Source organism: Beta vulgaris, chromosome 6 (assembly GCF_026745355.1).
Source record: "Beta vulgaris subsp. vulgaris cultivar EL10 chromosome 6, EL10.2, whole genome shotgun sequence".
Classification (NCBI taxonomy): Eukaryota; Viridiplantae; Streptophyta; class Magnoliopsida; order Caryophyllales; family Amaranthaceae; genus Beta; species Beta vulgaris.
Window position 1 is genome coordinate 64889797 of NC_079207.1, and position 22425 is coordinate 64912221.

Below are 22425 nucleotides of genomic sequence, written 5' to 3' on the forward strand. Positions count from 1 at the left end.
TTTTTCTTTTTTTATAACATAATATGTAGTTAAAGAGAATTACATACATAATTAGATAAGAGTATAAATTTTGCTTATCCATTTGACATAATTTATATTCTTCATTCCACATAAATCATAATAATGGTTGAATAGTAGGACATTCATATCTAATTGTGTTTCTTTTTGTTAGAAAAATATTCAAGTTTATTCGATAATGATGTTGGTTTCCCATACGTGTGCATGGAACCAATATAAGGAATAGAATTGTGCACGATCGAGACTGGCCCACGGGCTGATGGATTGTAGTGGTCGTACTTTGATCCTTCCTGATAAGTGTGAGTAATGTCGCGCTGGGCCAACTTTTACAAAAAAAAATGCACGTGGCTTGCAACTGCGCACTCATGCCAAAAACGGGCCACTAATTTCTTTTATAGTCACGACACGTCTATGGCCTACTCGCAAACTAGCGGGCCGGGCCATGTTAGCAACGAGATCGGACCATATTGGCCCATCAACGGGCCGAAATAGGCTACACACGAGGCATGCCGACCCACTGTTAGGTCTACTAGGGAAGTCATTAATCCTTGGAAGTATAATTTTTAGCGATGTACCAACTACCAAGTGCATTTTTCTTGTTGAGTATTTTAGATGGATAATTTCAATTAGATAGGATTTTGATCAACTTATTTCGACTTATCTTAGAGAAAATAAGTTTCGATAACATCTATAATATTATTTCTATTATTTAATAGCTTCATTTTTGTAGGGAATTAATACATCATCTTTTATTTCATCTTGTAAAAGCCAAGCAATCTAAGCAAATTAAAGTAGTGAAGTCCATTTTCAACATTTTATTTGAAATTGTTCCTGTTATTTTCGAAACTATGATCCGTCAGAAAAATATGATTCGTCAATTAACTTTTGTGGACTTTTTCATTTTAAAATATATGTTCAATTTAATTTAAGAGTGTCCTATACAAAAAATTAATTAATTAATTTTTAGAGGGAACAAAATGATTTTAGTAGACATATTGCTTCATAAAACTTGTTCGAATTGGTACAAGCATGATAGTTTAAGTGACATGTAAAAAAAAAAACTAAATTGTTCCTTTAGCCCTTTGTTTGTATTTGTATTTTTTTTTTTCAAAATAGAATGTCTCAATCGTAAAGTTAAAACTTTTTGTCATAAATATGAACTGATTATTATTACTACCTCTGTTTCCTAAAGATCTTCCTTGTTACTATAACTACAAATACCAATGAGAGCTAATTTGTGTGGGGTGTGTGGTGGGTAAAGTAGGAGAGAGAAAGGGGGTTAAAATAAATAAACAAATAAAAAGAGGTTAAAGTAGGAGAGAGAAAGGGAGTAAAATTGAATTAATAATGTAATGATGGACCATATAATAGGAACATGAGAAGGTAAAAAGGGAAAAAAATTCAAATAAGGAATAGAGTGAAAGAAGGAAGATCTTTTGAAAACGCACTTAAACAGAAAGAGGGAAGATATTTAGAAAACGGAGGTAGTATATAAAAAATCACATGACCATGTAGTATGAATTTCTTCTATTATAATATAAAAAATGAATAGTCCATGCATAATAATTTACTCTGCACTAGAATATTGTATGATATAGTCAGTTTTTATTTGATATAATAAGTTTTTATTTGATATAATAAGTTTTTATCTAATAGTCAGATTCTATATGATATAAAATTTTTGTATGATTTAATCAATTTTCTGCTATAATGATTAATATAACCAATTTAAGTTCACAATAAATTGTTGTGAGTTAAGTCCACTTAAGACTTGCTATTTTAAATGGCCACTTTCTAACTTTTACCTAATTTAGGAAATCTTTGCATTTTTACATTTAAGGATGAATTGTCTATCGAGTCAGCCTCGTACTCATTAGATGAACAAAACATATTCAAGGAAAGAACATACTTGTCGCATTTAAGTAAATTTTGATCAATTCTTTTTTGCCCTCTCTACCCACAAAGATGAACATTTAAAGTAAATTTAGTGCATTGATGTGGAAACATTAAGGCTCCGTTTGGTAGGGCGTAAAACGTTTTCCCGAAAAATTGTTTTCCTCTATTTTCAGTTTTACATTGTTTGGTTGGCAAAAGAGTGTAAAACCATTTTCCTTTGGGGTAAATTTACTCTCCCAATGATGGAAAACCATTTTCCTTTCCAAATGAAGGGAAAACTATTTTCCTTATCTCTCTTGTACACTCTTCTCACTACCTCCTTACTTTCCCTTTCATTTTCCTTTGATTTCATTATTTTTATTACATCAAACCAAACAACGGAAAACTAATTTTGGAATTGTATTTTCCATTGTAAATTGTTTTTCATGAAAATCATTTTACACTGAAAATGTTTTACGCCCTACCAAACGGAGCCTAAGTAATTTTAGCATCTTCAAAATTCCAACTTCTTGTAAGTTATGAAACCTTACAAAAGTAGGGAACTCACTGTAACGAAATTATATGATGTGAATTTAAGGTAAAAAAAGTTTCAACATCCGGTTCATGTGACTGTACAATTTCATCACAAATTTTACCTGTTTTTAGTAATTTTACCATTAAAAGAAGAAACATAGGACCTGACTTTTAGCAAGTACAACCACACTGCCCACTGCCTGTTGTTACTATCGAGTATGAACAATAGCCTTTAAGAATCAAGAATGTCTTTGTCTAGTAATTAACATTGAGGTGATGTGAATGATAAGTCACAAGTCCAACTTCCCCCTTCTCTTCTTTGTACTTTGTACCACCTTCGTTGCTCATATGAATCAAAAAAAACAACAGCCTCTAAGACCATTTCAGATAAGTAGTCATTAATGGAGTAAATACTGTCAATCTACTTTTACCAACATGTTCAAGGTTCACATTCCCTTTGATATTTGCATATTAAGACTATACTAAATTTCATTTTCGCAGTGACTCCAACTTGAAGCAATCCATAAGACATTATACTAAATTCTTCAATTAGATCAATTCTAATGTCAACAGCAAACCAGGGGAAATCTGGAAGATCAAAATCAAAGAATTCGTTTTAAATCATTCTCGAGTAGTTGGTCAGTGTAATATATCTGAATTCTTTGATGATATATTCTCAAAGGCTTCCAAGGAACAAAATAAGATCAAAAACAATAGGAAAGAAAAGTTCACCTTTTGTTACTTTTCCTATATCCTCTATCTACGAGGTTACCTAAAATGGAAACTTCACAAACTTGCATATTGCAATTATAGTATGACACACCCCACCCAGTCCGCCATACCAATTCAGATTTACTTTAAACTCACAATTTTGGTCCAAAAAATCTTTTATAATGTCCACATTTCCTCAAAAAATGATTTTTTCGTGTTTGTTCTTTTTCGTAGTTCATATAGTTAGTTCATTCCAATTTATATTTTGACCTTAGTAGAGCAATCGTTTTGGCCAGCTTCCAATTATGCACTCTGGATTTTCATACTTTTGTAACAACCTCAGCAAACAAAAACACCTCCGTAGTGTCATATTTGCAAGACTCAACAGTCAACATTGACCTCTGAGATCAACCTCTTGTGAGCCATGAAACTGATTCATCCACCAAGGCTACCACCATCCCACTACCATTGGACCATGCCACGTAAAATCAAAGGTCTAAGCCGTTAGCCTGTTACTACTTCCTGAGTTATAACCTTTGCTGTGGAATCCTTTCCTCCTCGGCTAGCACAGCCACCCCCAACAGAAGATACTCCCATCAAGAATCTGGTTCCAAATCTCGAGGGATCCAATCATCCCAAACGTCGAGCAAAATATTAGGGGGTGAAAAGTGAAAACTAGGGCTACTCACCATGAAGATTACAATCGCACTCACTGGCAAATGAGGGAAGTCTAAGCCTCTAAGGTAAGGTTCACCCTAGTTCCAGCCATTTCATGAATGTAGGCTACCTATTGAATCTCAAAATTTGCACTTAATGGTTTCTGTTCTCAAAGACTCAACCTATAGCAGGATGAGTCGTAGCTGTTCAAGTTTTGATGGCAAAGTCTTGCTCATTAACCCTTCTGTAAAGCAATGCAGAAGCTTCAACCCTGTTGTGCAGTTTCAGGCATCAGAAGTCCATGTAATAACATTAATCATAAAAAAAAAGAATTATAAACTAGTGACTACTACTACTAATAATAAACTCGAGCAGGTAAAAGGCTGTGATTCTCACCAGCTAGGGTGTACAACAAATCTTTTAGTTGACAGAGCCCAATTAACCTGTTCCAGATTTAACACAATCAGGGCGTATTGGCAAAATGTGAAATAAAAGGGAGTGCAACATATAATTTCTGCTTGAATGAGTCAACTATGCAGAAAGATTCTTTATTAGCAATCTCATAATCGAAGACCTGTAAGAGATTAATAAAAACAATACCTTGTCAGTCCCTAAAGAATTTGCCACTACGTGGGTAACTTGTTCATCTAGCTGATTGGTGCACACAGCACCAAACTGCTCTGCCGTCTGCCAAAGTGGGTGTAAATGGGGATTAGCTTCCCCAACAGGGAAAACCCTGCTAAACAAGATTCGGCAACCAGCAAGAATCTTCCGCTGCTCAGCTCCCAATATATTTCTCACATCCACATCATCCAGGGACTTGTGAGAGAAAAAGTTTTGGTGTATTTTCTCAATGACCTGTTTCACATACAAGTACATAAAGACCTTTTGCAAATCTTTCTCGTCTCTATTAGTGCGTGTTCCGATAAAGGAACTTAGAGTGCAGGTAAAGAGAGCAAGAGTAAGAAATCTATTTTCGCTTAATTAGATATGGAATCAGGAAGGGAATAGAAGGGATCCCTTTTCTTACCCCTTAATGAGCCAAATCCTTCCACTATTGGAAAGATTTGCAACGGGAACTGGAGAACGGAAGCACACGGCTTTCCTCCTCTCCCCACCGTTCTCCACCCCTCGTATTCCGTAACCTCAAAAATTGCTAACAGATTACACACAAAAATCTATAGTAGCTTTTGACTAGACTTACTGCCAAAGAAGATGCCAGAGTTCCCTCTTCTGGTCTCTCATCATGATCAATCTCAAGAAGTGAAGGTCCTGGGAGCCCAAATTGTTTCCTACTACAAGGAAAGTAAGTATACCTGTGGGCGAAAATAATATGTGAGGTGGATACATAAAAAAAACATTACTAATGACTTCAATAAAAGAAAGACATCCAAAATGGAGTGTGGACGTCCTAGTTTGCTTATATAGTTGATCTCACTCACCTTTCCACGACTATCAAGTTTAGCTTGTTATGTGGCCAAACTCTAGCAGAATCATCTATTATTACAACAGAAGATTCCATACCCATAACACCCTCTAAATCCTTGCTCTTCGGTACCCTCTCATCACCATCAATAGGATCCCCATCATCACCCCGTGAGATAACTCGTCCAGCAAATAGAGTTCCCTTTGGATCAAGCACTTTTGCCATTTCAGTGGCATACAACTTGTTCCCCATGGTATAGAGATGCAGTTCAAAAAGCTTACTAGCCTGGAAAAACAGAAAGATCACTTAAGGTCCCTGAAGCTGCGTTTAAAACTCCAGCCAGTAAAGAATACCCCTATAATTGTTGACAATTCACATACCTTCTCTAAGAAATTCCAAATACCAGGTCGTAATTTTGTCCACATTGCCATATGTGGAAAACGAAAGAGATGTCGTCGAGGCTTTTCACGATCTTGTTCCTCTTTCTTCCTCAGAATTTCATCATGCACAGGATCTACCTCTGAAAACTGTGAGAAACAGAATCACATTATCATCTATGTAATGTCAATAGTGCCAATTATATTAACAATGGCAGAGTTATATAGTATACTATAACCTTAAGCAAAAAACTCACCTTTGCTGAATTAAGAAGCGTGTGATCCAGATCCAGCACAAGACACAACTTGCGATCAGCAAACATTTTGTTCTGCTCATCAAGCCTTCTAGCTCTCTCTTGTTGAATAGCTGCCTTTTGCTGATCATCATATCCGTCAAAGAGATGCTCAACATCTCCCCAATTGTTCTGTGATTGTGGACGGCCCGAGACAACTTCTTCGGGCCTCAATGCACACACAGTACGCTGATTACCAGTAATCACGGGTCCACCAGAACTACAACTTGCTTGTCCACCAGAACTAATACTTGTCGTATCCGAATTAGCTTGCGCCGACAAAGAACTTACTGCTAGCGGAGACTGTATACTTGACGTTTGTGGGGAAGAAATAATGTCAGCAATGTTTTTCAAGTTCTTTGTAAATTGCTTAGTTATATCAGGTAGGATTGGGGTCTGAGATGACGCAGCACTTGGACTCGTTCCATTAACATATCTTTGAGCATTGATATTCTCCTGGAGTCCTTGTGTTGTTGTGTTGTGTACTCCATTTACCTTAGGCTGTTCTGGCACAGAACTGCCAGTCCTTTGGGCCATATTGGCATGCAGGGCACGACGAGGGTCACGGGGTTTCATGCGAAGTTTTGCCGAATCATCCTGTGAGCTCTGCATTTACATCATGTTTACATCATGTTTACAGCAAGTTAGCCTCAATTGTTAAGGGAAGATTCCAAAAGCCTCCAGAAAAAGGGTCAGAGGAAAAGCTAGCAAGAATGACATAGTAATCCAAAAGCAACATGCAGAAGAAACACTTTCTGAGAGTAAACGAGCTAATAAAACCACTGTACATTATGTATTCTCTCAAAACATAATAGGTAACTATGTACATGTAACTCTTCACATACAAACCAAGATATTGCTAGTACTGGGAGCAGAAGTCACATGGCAAATCACAAAGGCAGCAAATAAAGCTCTTCAAAAAAAAAAATTTGTTTCTCAAGAAGTCCAAGAAAATCTCACCGTGACCACTTTCGGAGAAGGGACCTGAAGCAATCCTGCACTTGTCTGTCCCACCCCAGATGATATAGGTGGAACAGCAATAGCAGAGGGTGCTGCTCCTAATATTGAATTTGAGTTCATTGAATGTGACACACTTTGTAAAGGTTCACTGGATTTGTTCTGCTCCTTAATAATATTCATCCATGCTCCTGGATTCCCTGCAATGTCTTTCAACAGTGACTGCAAGGACGGAGAACCACTGACATTCATTGAGGGCTTTGCCGTTTTATTTACTGCCATGCTAGGATTGTTTGTAGTAATCCCGGAGGAAACGGTACCACTTCCTGGTTTCCGAGGATCAATAGCTGGGCCCAAGAGTCCTCTGCTGGAAGATTGTGGTCCCAAAATACTAGAACTAGAAGTCTCCATTCGAGTACTTCCCTGGAGAGTTTTTACTTGATTTGCATTCATGGACATATCTTCAGTTTCCAGGCCATTTCTTGGTCTCTTGGCAGTAGGACCATCCAGAAGGCGCCCCTCAAGTGCCTTGGTCTTCTTTGATTTCATAATTTCCCCTAGCGGCTCCAATTTAGATGCTGAACTGGGAACCATAGGAGACGGACAAAAACTAAGGTCTAACGAGCCAAAATTAGGATTAAGATGCCGAAGCCTAGGATCTCGGCTCTTTGCTGAGGCTCGCAGTGAAGGAGAAGACCCGACACTAGAACTCTCAGCACTAGTACCACTGATCACCCCTTGCATGGTTGAACTACTTGTATAAGCAGCAGAAGAAACAACTGGTTGTGGCACTACAGAGGAATTTGTTGTCCTACTAACAACATTAGTATAGGCACTAGAACTAGAAACCTCTTCATTAGAGTCATCAGCTCCTCCTTCATTGCCATCTTCAGAAGGAGTTGGACTGGGAAGCATGTCCGTTGCTAAGAATGTACTCCGACCAAATCTTTGTTGGTAGCTTGACACAGCTTTCACTGCTTCAGTTTCATAAGGGTGCACACCAGATTTCTGCAAACCATGCACTACTCGAGGAGGAGCCGTTTCAAAGAAAGGCAAGGAAGGCATTGTCTTGCTGGTAGGAGATGGAAGGCTGTCTTCATCATGAACTTTATGGAGATCAAGCAGAGGGCCGAAACTGCTTCTGACCTTTAAGCTAGACGGAAAATGTCTCATTGCTTCTGATAAAATGTCAGTGTTCTTTTTTTCCGACTGATAAACAGACAATTCGGGTCCCACTTTCTTCAATAAGTCTGACTTATTGTCACCAGTATTCACAGTCAATGTATTAGAATCGGTGAGGATAGCCTTCTCTGTAACAGGCAATTCTTCCTGCCTGTCCCTCGACTTGGGTTTCACTGGAACAATCGGGGGGTTAACAGAGGTAATCATACCCTCCACCTAATCGAAACATAACTTGTCAGACTTGCATAAACTACAATTGACAACCAACTAGATATATGATTGATGGGGAAAAACCAATGCAATAGAACCAACCTCTTTCCTCTGTTCCGGTGTAAAAAGAACAGAACTAAGGTCCATGACAGAAGTAAGCAACCTACATTAAAGATTGAAAGGTAATATTAAAGACAGGGAAAACAAAGCCTCGTTCATTAATCATATAACTGAAGCAATAATGGGAACAAGACAAGACCTTGACATCCTATCCTTATTCTGATCTCTTAAGGTAGGGCTCATAGAACTGTAAACCTGTACAAATAGCAAACCATTACAATGTCCCCCATCCAAACTCGAAAACAATCGATTACCATCTTTACCACCACCTTAGGCAAGCTCAGGTAAATTTCAACATCAATTCGAGAACGAAAGGTTTTGCTTACAGAGTATACACACTGAATTGCAGCAAAAGCTTGTTGAATGAGCGCGTCTTTGGAAGGAAACCATGTATGCAAAACCAACTCTCTCAACGTCTCCAAAGAAGTCCTCAATCGAGCACACACAATATCAAATGATCTAAACACCAAAAAAACATCAAAATCAACAATAATTACAATGTTCGAAAAATTCTTTATTAGTGTAAATGAACTAAGTGCACTAATGTAGACGGGATTCTATTCTATCCCACACAAGACTGTACCAACTAAGCTAAATGACATCACAATGTTCGAATAATTAAAAACCAAAAGAGACACACTTACTTATGAGCTTCAGCAACAGTAACATTATGAAGAACTTTACGAATAGAAGACACTTGATTCTCCAACTCACCATCATCCATCTCCAATCCACCAAAATCATCCTGAACTTTATTACCATTACTATTATGATTATTACCAGTATCATCAGAATCAAAATCGATTTCGCCTTCTTCCAATTCTCCTTCTTCTTTCTCACTGTCAACCACCTCAAAAACCTCTTTACTTTCAACACAATGTTGTTGTACTTCACCTTGTTCCTTATTAACACTAGTATCATCAGTACTTGCATTTTTATTGTTTTTCTTATCATCCAGCTCAACAAGTACCTCATTCAATGGCTTATTCTGTACTGCTTGCGCCCATGCTAAATTGTATAAACCTGACGCAGCGCCATATCCTCTGTACGATGAATACTTGTACAGATCTCTCATCCAATAACTGTTATTATCTTTTTTATTCGATGAATCCGATGTTATCGTTGTCGTCGTTGTCGTCGTAGTCTTTGATTGATGTTTCATCTCAACAATGGCGTCTGATTCTGGAATATCACCATCTTCACCACCTGATACTTTCATTTTTCTCTCTCCTATCAATATCAAAATCGGCGAAATCCGCGAAATCGGCGAAATCTAGGGTTTCGTGTTCTCTAATCCTATATCAAATCTCACGATCTACACTTTATATAACAAGATTTCTGATTTGTAACCAGAAAATTAAATAAAAAAAGAAATCGCGATGTTTGATTTTTTTTTTTTTTAACTTAGATCTACAATATTTTCTTTGTTCAAAATCAAGAAATTAGGGTTCCAGATTTGCGAAAGTTGTTATAATTCGTCGCATATGATTAACTTTGATGATGATGATAATAATACAGATGAAGATTTGACGAACTTTATCAGAAAAAAATTGTTGATGATCTTGATAATGAAATTGGAGATCGAGAAAGAAAAACAAAGAGTCGAAAGCAAAAAGATAGAGGAAAAATACTATGACGTTGATGATGATACTAAATACACTGATTTAATTTTGACGATGTAAAATTAAGAGATTTAAATAAAGGATATAAGTGTACTACTTTTGATCTACACCGTACACGTCATCGATCCAAGATTAAAATATGTGAATCTTTTTAGTACTTTCTTTTATGTTGTATACATTACCGACTAGGAAGGGAAGTAGTACTAACTAATAGCACAAATAGAGGTGGGAGAAACGTCATTTGGATTGAATTTGTGAATTTGTGTTATGTTGTTTTAGGTCAATTGTGTTTGGGTCTCTCCTTTTTATTTGTTCGGGTTTGATTTGTGTTTGTAGGTTTGGGTGGGATGGGATGGGATAGGATTAGTTTCGTTCGAAGAATAACAAGTTGGTTTTTACGTTGGAAGTTGTCTTGCAAATATGTTTTATTATTTATGGACGATGTAGTATTGAGATAAAAAAATAATTAGGTAGGTATGACGTTATCGACTAGAAAATAAATCTAAGCCCACGTTGACTATAAGTGAAACTCTAACACATTTATTCGATCATTATTGATGTTTGATATAATCATATAATACAGACCGTATTCGTACCTACTAGGATTGAACATTACCATCCCTAATTCCTATATAACGATGCAAATAAATTGGTAGCAGATTGTAAGAACTTAGATTTTTGTTGAAACCTTCAAGTATCGTTTCTCTTGGAGTAAAAGACAGCAAGGTTTTAAAGCAATACTATCATTATGTAGGTGTAGAGGACCTTTAGAGTTAAACAATACTATTAACAAAAGTAATTTTACGAACATTGGACACAACCTTCTATTCAATATTTGACGTCGGGCTTAAGATCAAGTTATTTCAAGTTTATTTAGGTTCAACAAAGAAGGGGAGGGGAAGGGACATCGATGGAGCAAAAAAGAAAAACAATGTAGAAAAAAAAAACTATTTATGTCATAAAAACGATTTAGAAGGTCTAACCAGGCTGTGCATCGACATATTTACCTGTTTGATCAGCTAAGTCGGACTAAAGTATATATTGAGAAGAAATTAGAGAACCATAGTGATTTGTTTTTGCAAAAAATATAGAAAAGAAACAACATATAAGGGTAACATCTCAAATTAAATATTCTTCCACTAATGCTACATCACCAATATTCTTTTTCTTTTAATAAAGAATTTCCTAATCACTAAAAAATTACTTTTCAAGTAATATTTCCATTGACATGTTTATCATCTTTGTTCTAAGTATGTAGGATAAATTGTATCAAAAATAATTCTTGATAATATATATCGGACTTCATGCAAGTTCCCAATAGCCAATGACTCGTAGTTGATCCGAGTTCCATGCTTTGGCACAAATCCTTTTTCCCTTCCCTTCACAACACAGCTTATAATCTTATCTGTCCTCAATTGCAATGCCAATGAAATGAAAACCTGTGAAAGAAGAAGCAAGTTCATAATAATTGAACAACACATTAGTCTCGCATAAACCAAGCAAGGATGATAGTGATAAATTTATCAGATTAAGCTGTAACTAAAATGAGCCATGGAGAACTATTTTCTGCCGAACATGGGAGGGGTTTGTTAGGATAGATTTAGGAGTATGGATAGATTTAGGAGTATTTCCTGAATCTATCTTAACAAGGGAGCATTGTACTAAATCTACTTGGTGTTGGTGTCGGCCCAACACCTATACCTCCTCCGTCTCTGGTGGAGAACAAGTTCGCCAAAGGCTTTTCCTAAGTAAAACAAAACCTTACCAAATCAGATATCGGTGCCTGTGGATATTTTGCCATTGCTTGAGAAACGATGGTCACATCAGTTAATTGACACAATGCTGTTTTAACAGAAGCAGCAAGATCTTTGACATCATTCACCAAATCGTCGTCCATATTTTGACCCTGATGTTCAAGTAATTCATGGAAACTTGAATCGTATGGCCGAGTGATGCTCTTTGCAATGCTTACGGCTTCAGATAAAGAACCTCCATTATGGACAGCTAGGCAGAAAGCAGCAATCACCAAGGGATGCCGTGGTTGGTCAGCCAATGCTTTGTGAAATGCTAATAAGCTTATCCTGAAATCAAGATGCTAAAAGGCTTGATGGACGATGGATAACCAATATGCTGAATGCATGGATATATTAAGCCAAATTATCCAGGTGAAAGTAATACCAAAATACATATATGAAGCTAGAAGTTCACTAGACAGAAAAATAAATCCCTGCATTCATCTACAATTTGGGAAGCTAATCTATTTCTCAAAGATATCATTCATATCGTGAAAACAAACAGGAGCAAATTGTCAGCACAAAAGACAAGTGGTTCCCTTTGCCACCTTGTTCCAGATAAACCAGTGGTAAATGGAAGTTCAAATGTTTTTGAAAGAAAAGCAAGCGATTTTACCATATTATCAGAAAAAGCTGATAGAAAGATGAGATGCAGTGTCAGTTTCATGCCGTATAATACTAGGCACTACACAGAAAAAACGTCACTTGCATGAATAATAGAAAATGACCGAAAGACATATAAATATAGATTCAAATTCAAGTCACATGGTACATTAACCTCATGAAAATGTTTCAGCTAAAATGACAGACTATAAGCATCAATATTCAATACCAAATATCATGTGGTCAATGCAATAAAAATTGCACCAAGACAACTGTTATTTGGGAAAATGAGAATGAGATTCCTCACCACAAACTGCTATGGCAAGGTCGATCTGGTGCAAGGAGTTTGTCCAGATTTGAAAACAAACACTGCAGACAAGTTAAACGCTGTATCAGTCTATCAGATAGGTCACATAAGCCATAGCCCACTTTAGGGTAGAAATGAGTAGCTATGAGATTAATATAATTAGTTGATTACTATCTAATAACCGTTCTCATGATTGAGTCAACTTCATCAGGCAAATATACTATATAGTGGACAGTTGATCAATATGTGCCCATGACTTCTCAAAAAGAATAAAGAAGGCCCCATGACCCTGAGCAGTAAATTTTAGACAGTAAAGAAATGTACTTTGTAAATGGCCCGTAGACGGCTAGACACAAACACAGAAAATAGAAAGAAAAATAGAGACCTTAGCTAATTTAGATGACAGTTTTTACACTTACCAGAAGCAAGTTAGACCTTTTGTCTCTCCTTCGAAAACCCTGGGAAACAAAATATGCTGCCTGCAGACGAGAAGTAACAATAGTGTAAAAAATTAATTAGGATGTGGAATACAATGAGATCTCAGGCTATTGTGCTAACATGAAAGTAGAGCACATACTTGTAGGGGTAGGAGTATCTCTAAAAGGCCATACTTCCATAATAATCTTAGAGAAGCTTCGGCAGATCCATAAGCCAGCATGTAATTCATCTCCATAAGGATCCTTCCCTGCAGCAGTTTGTGAGATTGTATGTGTGAAAAGCGAGAGAGCCAATTCATGAAAGAATTAAAGTATAGATACCTTGTCAAGTCTAAGCACTGAGAAAGATAATTCTTTCAAAGATAGAGCCATTTCTTTTGTAAATTTAAACTCTAACCGTGCGGCAATTCTACATGCACGTAAAATGCGAGCTGAGAAATCAAATTTAGCTCTGTTAGATGAAACATCAGACAAAGATGTTATGCATTGCCATCCTGGCAAATATGAAGGAGATAAGATTCCATATCTGTTGTAAGTTTAACTAGCAAATTTCCCATCAGAGATATATAATAGAAAGAATAATGAGAAAAAACAATAATACTCACCACAATCTTCTGTGAAAGAAGAAAATGCAGGGGTCACTGTCCGCATCTATGTGAGCATACGAAGCTAAATAAGCACTTGATAACTACGATAGATCAAAACATCAAGAGAGAGAATAGGTCAAAACAGCGAGAGGGAGAAGCAAACCCTAGATCTTTTAATATCTTCAATACCACCAGTATAGTCATATACTATCTTTGAGTAAGGATCAAACATCAATCTGCAAAAAACAATCCAAGGAAAAAAGATGGTAAAGTGTCAGCAAATTCTGAGTCAGAAAAGAATTATTGACAGAGAGTAACTGACAACTGCAAATTGCAGATAGGATGATTAAAAAATTAACAAAATTTGTTGAAGTAACAACTTGTAACCTCAAATATCTGATTTACAAGAGTCAGGTACATAACCCGTTAATTGTAAAGTCCCTTTGAACACAATTTTTCCAGCGCATATAATCGTCCGCGTCACAACCTCGAGGCTTTTTGAAAAGATTATTAAAATTCCTCCCCGACTTCCTCGCAACAGTGCTAAAACTTGACACCTGTTCTGACGACAAAGTGCCTCGCGTTGGAACATAAAAAAGTTGATGAAATCATAATTACCCTTGACTGAAAAAAACACCCTCCCCTCCTTTTCTTTTCCCTTTTTCTTGAGCAGTCAGACTAAACCATGGTAATTTAGGGTTGCAAACCTCAATAACCAAATCTGCTACATGCACATGACATATAGGGAATCGCCTTCCCACTATTTCACAGCGTGGAAAGGTTCGAACAATCTGCAAGCAATACAAACAGTGAATCAGAGGCCTCCGCAGTTATGTTTATGATCAAGAATAAAAATGCCACTCTCTAAGCAGTAAGCCTTACACAGAACATAAGATCACCAGGAGTAAAATTCAATCACTTTCTCGTCATGGGGAGTAAATGGACTTCATATCCTAAAAGTAACATCATCCATTCTATTCCCACCATGAATTCCATTCGTAGAAATCACGCAATAGAATTGTTTTCTTAAACCCAAGAAAAATAATTAATCTATACCATAGGAAAAATGCACTCTAACCAACCAAAACGAGCAAGTATTGGGTTTAACATCACTTTAGAAATCACACAAGTCGTTTAAAGCAGCGGAAGTTTAACATCACTTGCACTTTTTATATTATATCTGTTGTCTAACTTGTAGTTGTTTAAATAGACAAATATTGTGTTACCCCATTCCACTGTGACTGGGACTTTGGAGTAGGATTACTATCTGAGACTGAACTTGGAGCACGTAAAAAACTTTGAATTCTTTTCATATATTTTGCACTTACTATATTGTGTGCTTTCTTGATTATAAAAATCTTAACACAAAGAAAACCATCCGAGATAAAGCAGGTTTAAAGGACATATTTGACACTGACAACAGCAGTGAAAACTGAAACCTTGAAGACTAACCTCCTTCAGCTCTGCTGAAGTGATGATGTCAAAATCCTTGGGAATTCTCTGTAAGATAAGGTCTCGCACGCATCCTCCAACAAGGTATACCTGGTATCCTGAGAGAAGTTCATGGAAATAGCAAAACCTTTAATAAGAAGTAGCAAACAGATATACTCCCTGCGATCCAAAAAAACGAGGTGGCAAGCTATTCCTTTTGATCCAAAATTGAAGTCACTCTATAACAATAATTTAACATCAAAATTAATTTAATAAAATCAATACAGCAACAAAAGTCATTTGACAATATTAAAACAATGATGAATGTCAAAAATGAAGGTCAATCAATTTCCTAATCATGTGAAAGTTGCTTCCAAAAAACTTGGAGATAGGACCAAAGGGAGCACAACACAATCAATGAAAATGAATAGACATTTGAAGATTTAAAAGGGCAAAACTTGTTGACATAGATCTCATCTACAACACAAAGCATAAAGTATGATTCTTAACGTCACCACAAACGAGTAAATAAGGGAATGGATAAGATAAAACAAAACGAAAAAGATGAGGTCAAGAGAAAGCAATACAAAGAGAGTAAAAATGATACCTTTTTTCCTGAGTGTTTTAAGTACAAATCTAGTAGGTTTGTCAATCATGGAAGTAGTGATTCCCAATTCTTTGGAGCTCAACTTCTTCCACTCTGGTGCCTTCTTCTTCGTACCTTCCTTAACTGTAAAATTCCACATCAAACAAAAGACCAAGCTCCAATCAATCTTTCTTGATCAAAACTTTGGAAAGAAAAAATAAAGCACGAGAAAATGCCAAAATGATGTACAAACTTTGTACATCAAGTAACATTCTTGTAAACAAAATGTTACTGATATTAATTCATAGGGGGCAAATATTAAAAGCAAGCAAGATGAAGAAAGAAAGTAAAAGATCAAGCTCCAATCAATCTTTCTTTGATCAAAACTTTGAAAGAAAAAAAAAACACGAGAAATGTTAATTCATCACCGAGATGTACAAACTTTGAATACCAAGTGGCATTTTCGTAAACAAAATGTAACTGATATTAAGTCGTACGGGTCAAATATTAAAAGCAGGCAAGATGAAGAAAGAAAAAGACTAAGCTCCAATCAATCTTACTTTGATCTAAACTTTGGAGGAAAAAATAAAGCACGAGATTATGCCAATTCATCTCTGAGATGTACAAACTTTGTAAATCAAGTAAAATCTTCGTATGCAATGATATTGATATTAAGTCGTAGAGGTCAAATGCTAAAAGCAAGCAAGATGAAGAAAGAAAGAACAAGGCTAAGCTCCAATCAATCTTTATTTGATCAAAACTTTGGAAGAAAAATTAAAACAAGAGAAAACGCCAATTCATCTCCGAGATGTACAAACTTCGTACATCAAGTGACATTCTCGTAAACAAAATGTTACTGATATTAAGTCGTAAGGGTCAAATATTAAAAGCAAGCAAGATGAAGAAAGAAAGAAAAAAAACAAGCTCCAATCAATCTTTCTTTGCTCGAAATTTTGGAAGAAAAAACACGAGAAAATGTCAATTCATCTCTGAGATATACAAACTTTATACATCAAGTGGCATTTTCATAAACAAACTATTACTTATGTTAAGTCGTAGAGGTCAAATATTAAAAACAAGCAAAACAAAGAAAGAAAGAAAAAGACCAAACTCCAACCAATCTAATAAGACACAAAAAAATGCCAATTCATCTCCAAAAGGTAAAAACATTATACATCAAGTGGCATTTCTATAAACAAAATAATACTGATGTTAAGTCGTAGAGGTCAAACTATGTTACTCTGACACCTTCATTTCCCTCAAAAACCGGGTGTCGTGTCATTTGGATACTTCATTTTATGTTACTCTGACACCTTCATTTTCCTCAAAAACCGGGTGTCGTGTCATTTGGATACTTCATTTTATGTTACTCCAACACCTTATTTCCCTCAAAAACCGGGTGTCATGTCGTTTGGATACTTCATTTTAAACTAAAAGCTTCTCTTTTTTCTACAAAATAGCCGAGTCGTACACTTAGACACCCATATGCCATATTCGAGTAGACACAATCCGTGTCTCAACAACATAGAGGTCAAATATTAAAAGCAAGTGTTTGGGCCCATTTCCTAGACCAGCCCCCTTATAGCAAAGTTACTAAAATACCCCTACATCTAGGGAAGCAAATCTCCTCCACCAGCTGGAGCTGACAAAAATACCCTCATTCATTGAGGCTCCTATCCTCTATAAATAAGGGTTGTCTAATCAGACAAAGGTAGACAATTCTAAGCTACAAAAACCAGAGCATCTCTCTCTACATTGATCACTTTCTCCCTCTACCTCAATCATTTACTGACTTGAGCCTCGGAGGGGCGACCCCGGGCTCACCCCAGGGTAGGCTAACCTTGTTTTGCAGGATTCCGACGTACGGATGACGGAGCTCAGACATATCTTCTTGGGGCCTATATCAAGTCTCTCAGCACACATCAACATTTGTGACCACCCTCAATTTCTTAGCAGAAACAACAAGCAAGATGAAGAAAGAAAGAAAGAAAAAGACCAAACTCCAATCAATCTAATAAAACACAAAAAAATGCCAATTCATCTCAGAGAGGTACAAACTTTGTACATCAAGTAGCATTTTCTTTAACAAAATGTAACTGATATTAAGTTGTAGAGGTCAAATATAAAAAACAAGCAAACCTGATGGATTTGGAGATTTTGAAAGTGGTATGTGAGCATCTGGTTTGGGAGATTCAACTGCAGAAACAGAGCTAATAACAGAGCTAATTCGTGGAAGCTGCAAAAACAAGCAAAGGTATCTAATTTGAGAATTGCATAACTGTAATACTACTACTAATAATCAAAACGAACTTCCTATCAACAACGCACCTCTACCCTATTATTATGTGAGAGTTTTTTAAGAGAAGCGTTTCATTTATTTCACAACGGGAGTAAGTAATAATAATAATAAGAAGATTTATTTACCCTAGCAACATAATAGATGAGATGAGGAGGACGAATTGCAAAGGGGCGTTTAGTGGAAGCAACTCCAATACCAATTCCAATACTTATTGCAGCTGCCATTGCCATTTTTGTAAAGTATTCAAAGATTCAACACAAAATCTTCCATTTTCTGCTGAATTTTATTCAAAGTTTTGCAATTTCAATATCAATATAGTATATAAGTTTGTTTGGGCTACAGAAAACAAGGGCAAGCTTCAAGCTTTCTGGGTTGCAGGTTGCACCGTTGCAGCTAAGACAAGAATGCTTTTCTGATCTGTTGAGAATTTGAGATTTCTCTTGTTTTTGGGTGTGGGGGATATTGTGACTTTTGGGCCTAAGATAGTAGTATAGTACTAGATATGCTGAGTTTTGTGTCTTTCCTTTCAGTTGGTGTGCCGTGTGCATAACCAAATTTAGCGTAGCACACCAACTCAAGGAGCCCCAAAACCGCAAAACTTCTTTTCAGATTTGCATAATTTGGGGGTTGAAGTTAGTGATGACAAACGGATCATATGGGCGGGTTATAATTGGATCAACTTTCTATTCAGGTTGATTCTAGTCATGTTCGTTTAGATGTGGATCCGATTCGAGTCCATTGAATTGCGAGTCGGGTCATAATCGGATCTGGTTAAATCAACTTTATAATCTTACAAATAAATAAAACATATAAGACTAATAAGAGTAAGTGAAATAATTAACGGTTAGTGGCTGACCATACATAATATTTCGTGACAATTTTTTCCTTATTTTTGAAAAAAAATTAACTAATACTTTTCATGTTCCATAATAAGTGAAACACTTGCCATTTTAGAACGTTTCAAAATAAGTGAAACATACCTTAAATGAAAAAAAGAAAGTGACAAAATGACAAGAGTACTCATCACAAACTTGTGTGGGTTGTTTTTCTCTCTCCTCCGGCCTTTTGATGATGTAACTTGTTTTTTTTCCCGGACGATGCCTCGGGTTAGTTACAATAAACAAGTACTTCCTCCGTTTCTTAATAAGTGCAACATAGAGAAAGTGGGGGAATACCAAGGAATGTAGAGAGAGAAAGTTGGGACCACAATAAAGTAGAGTAATTCAAGTGATGAAACAAAAAGTTGTAGTCCCCTCTTGCTTTTTGGTGGCATATTTGTAATAATATTGAACTTTTTTTTACCATTTTGAGCTTGGTTGCACTTATTGTGACTATTCCAAATAAGGGAAATGTTGCACTTATTAAGAAATGGAGGCAGTATGTTATTATTTTTAAATTTCATAATTTATTTTGCTACTTTTCGTATTTTTTGTCAGTTAAAAAATTGAAAAATTCACGTAAAGATGTGATAAGTAAAAATAAATTGAATGGTTTGAGTTTGAAAACAATACCTTAAAAGGAATTGTGGTAAGAGATCATCACATCAATATTCTCTTGTAAGTTACGCAATAAGTGTGCTATAGATGTACATACTTGTTTAAGTCTATTTAGTTAAGTATAATTATTACAAGACTTTATCATATAATATTTGAAACATTAGACAACAAAGTCATAGTGTATTGATGGTTAAGCTCTTAATTATCATTTCAAAGGTCACATGTTCGATACCTTGCGCTCTTTCAGCATCACCCTTCGGGCAATACGACTTTCGTAATACGCGAACCAATTGAGCGATAGCTCTTCGATCGCTATATTCTTGCAATAGCGAAGGCATGGTTCATCCTCTAAGAAAGAGTAGATGGGAAGGTTCGGATCGAAGATCTTCGCGAGACGGCCCAAGCGAAGATCGGCATTCGAAGGCTTGATTCTTATGACTAGGTGAATCTGAAGGAGCGTGGAAGTTTAGAAAGGATGCCATGCTTATCGTTTCGCGGGAGTAACTTCCCCATCCTTGTCCAGTAGCTTACGGGCCGCCCTATCATCATTTTCCCCCGAATGAGCAGGCGAACTTCCTTTCATTAGGAATGCGCATAAAAAATAGCTCAGGGTTTAGGGTTGACGAAAACGTAAAAAAGAAGTGATGGCAAGTGGATGAATCACTTACACATTTTTTTAAAAGTGAGGAGTAGACATAGACATAAAGCATTTGCGTTTAGAAATTTGAGGAGAGTGTCATGTGGCACATAGGCTTTAGTTCACACGTCTTTTAATATATTTGTATAAATTGGTATTTATTATGACTTTTTGGCTTTTGAAAGTGATGCTAATTAAATCTTGTGCTCAATTCCGATGTCACTTAGTATGTAACAGAGGAAGTATGACAACTTTTCGAAACGGTTCGGGTCATCATTATCGGGTCACTTTCAAGTCATGTAGATTTGGGCCAGGTTCATTCGGGTCTTTTACTTTCACACCGGGTTATTTCGGATTTTGCTTCTATTTCGGGTCATTGTTTTCGGGTGAAACATGTCTATGATTGGATATTTCGGGGCGGGTCATGTGTACGAGTCTATTTTGCCGGCTATAGTTGAAGTTTAGGTTTTTTTTTTTACTTTGTTTAAATCGATTGATTGTTGAATATACATAAATTATAGTCTCTATTAGATCAAATAATACTCGAATTACTCGTTAGGATCCTTACTCTAGGTCTCTTGTATACCAAAAAGCTCGACTCTTGATTGGTAGGTCAAAACTATGTCGATTTGTATAATTAACCCTTTTCAAATATCAATTATATACAAGTGGAAAATAAAAGAAAAAATATGAATAATAGGTAAGGTTTGTATTTTAAAACTTGTCTTGATGTTGTGAGATCAAATCCTACTATAGATAGGCACTTTAAGTTTGAGATTCCCTTACATTCCCTCCACTCCCAAGGAGCCTTAATTGCTTGCGTAACCTCTCCTTACCAATAAAAAAAATAAAGAAGAGAGAAAAATTGATTATCTTGTAAATGAGAAAGTTATGGAAGAGATATGAGGAAAATAGAAAGTTCAACAAGAAGTCGTATTAATGATCCATCCTAAAACAAATTGACAAGAAATAATCTGCTTAAAGTGTAAAATCGATGGTTTTTGCTTTTATCCTTCAACATAGGACAAGATACCTAATTTGTATATATTCCATTTGTTCTCCAAAAATCTTCCTATTAATTGTTGCAACAAAAACCAAGGTAAAGAGAATAAAGTGGTAGAGAATGTAATTGTGAGAGAGTATACATTATATAGGTCTAACAAGCGAAGTCAAGTAGTCTAAAAATGAAACAATAAATCTTTACCAGTAAAAAATACTAATATAATAGGAAGATATTTTGGAAACAAATTTAGATGAACCGTAGGAAAATCTTTAGAAAATGAACGAAATGACAATATTTTCTCGTGTGTGTGTGTCTTCACTCGTATGTTATGCAGAAACAACTCAAACAAATGACCCAAACTTTGTAGTGTAATCCTATGTCAAGAAAAAATATATACTTGTGAGAACCAATACTCTTCGGACTTCCTAGCTCTAGAACAATATAATAGCGGGTGGAAAGATCTCTCAAAAAGGACGATGCCTAGTAATTAGGTGGGACATAGTTAAGTTTTAGAAAGAAGCTATGTTTTTCATTTTCTATACAACTGAATCATAAACTAAAATTTAAGGTTGCAGCTAAGACAAGAATACTTTCTGATCTATTGAGATTTCTCTTGTTTTTGGGTGTGGGTATATTTTGGCTTTTGAGCCTAAATATGTTGAGTTTTATGTCTTTCCTTTCCTTTCCTTTCTTTTCAGTTGGTGTGTCGTGGATCGTGTATGTAAAATTTAGGGTAGCACCATAATTAAAGGAACCACAAACTTCTTTGAAAATTGCATAAGTTTTGTGGTTGAAGTTTAGTTTTTTTTTTACTTGGTTTAAATCGATTGATTGTTGGATATACATAAATTATAGTCTCTATTAGGTTTATAGTACTCGAATTACTTGTTAGGACTTAGGATCCTTACTCGAGGTCTCTTGTATAACAAAAAAAAAACTCGACTATTGATTGTCAGGTTAAAAATGTGTTTATTTGTTTAATTACTTTCCTTAACTATCAATTGTATACAAGTGGAAAATTAAAGAAGAGATACGAATAATAGGTAAGGTTGGTACGATCAAATCTCACTAAAGGCACTTTAAAGGATTTTCTTACATTTCCCCCACTCCCAAAGGATCTTGCCTGTGTAGCTGACTCGGGAAAACCTATGTGAGGTTCTGGTCCAATAGGACACTTCTTCTTAACAATAAAGTAAAATAAAAGAAGAGAGAAAAAATGGTTATATTGTATAAATAATTAGTTATGGAGGAGATATACGGAAAA

At 36.0% G+C, this 22425-nt stretch overlaps 2 protein-coding genes across 2 annotated transcripts; both read right to left on the reverse strand.

Annotated features, from left to right (window-relative positions):
• Positions 1 to 3077: 3077 nt before the first annotated feature.
• On the reverse strand, positions 3078 to 10034 carry LOC104897474 (RNA polymerase II C-terminal domain phosphatase-like 3). The gene is made up of 12 exons (XM_010684357.4): positions 9005 to 10034; positions 8687 to 8819; positions 8500 to 8555; positions 8343 to 8403; positions 6852 to 8246; positions 5856 to 6497; positions 5602 to 5748; positions 5238 to 5506; positions 5000 to 5111; positions 4396 to 4653; positions 4192 to 4238; positions 3078 to 4066 (listed from the first exon to the last, which is right to left on the reverse strand). The coding sequence occupies exons 1-12, from the start codon at positions 9577 to 9579 to the stop codon at positions 4003 to 4005; spliced, it is 3759 nt and encodes a 1252-aa protein (XP_010682659.2). The 5' UTR covers positions 9580 to 10034; the 3' UTR covers positions 3078 to 4002.
• Positions 10035 to 11070: 1036 nt separating this feature from the next.
• LOC104897475 (hypothetical protein) lies at positions 11071 to 18622 on the reverse strand. The gene is made up of 14 exons (XM_010684358.4): positions 18151 to 18622; positions 17866 to 17962; positions 15748 to 15870; positions 15162 to 15259; positions 14417 to 14500; positions 14133 to 14266; positions 13873 to 13945; positions 13728 to 13773; positions 13444 to 13553; positions 13263 to 13370; positions 13105 to 13164; positions 12686 to 12747; positions 11748 to 12063; positions 11071 to 11421 (listed from the first exon to the last, which is right to left on the reverse strand). The coding sequence occupies exons 1-14, from the start codon at positions 18253 to 18255 to the stop codon at positions 11218 to 11220; spliced, it is 1620 nt and encodes a 539-aa protein (XP_010682660.1). The 5' UTR covers positions 18256 to 18622; the 3' UTR covers positions 11071 to 11217.
• Positions 18623 to 22425: the final 3803 nt, after the last annotated feature.

Excerpts from the sequence above, each read along its gene's own strand:
- LOC104897475 (XM_010684358.4), bottom strand. The coding sequence starts at position 18,255 with ATGGCAATGGCAGCTGCAATAAGTATTGGAATTGGTATTGGAGTTGCT. Across the intron at positions 14,267-14,416 it reads TAGCAGATTTGGTTATTGAG|GTGTCAAGTTTTAGCACTGT; the intron begins GTTTGCAACCCT and ends TCGTCAGAACAG. Across the intron at positions 12,748-13,104 it reads AAAGGTCTAACTTGCTTCTG|TGTTTGTTTTCAAATCTGGA; the intron begins GTAAGTGTAAAA and ends ACTTGTCTGCAG.
- LOC104897474 (XM_010684357.4), bottom strand. The coding sequence starts at position 9,579 with ATGAAAGTATCAGGTGGTGAAGATGGTGATATTCCAGAATCAGACGCC. Across the intron at positions 8,404-8,499 it reads AATAAGGATAGGATGTCAAG|GTTGCTTACTTCTGTCATGG; the intron begins GTCTTGTCTTGT and ends TCTTTAATGTAG. Across the intron at positions 5,749-5,855 it reads CGCTTCTTAATTCAGCAAAG|TTTTCAGAGGTAGATCCTGT; the intron begins GTGAGTTTTTTG and ends TGTTTCTCACAG.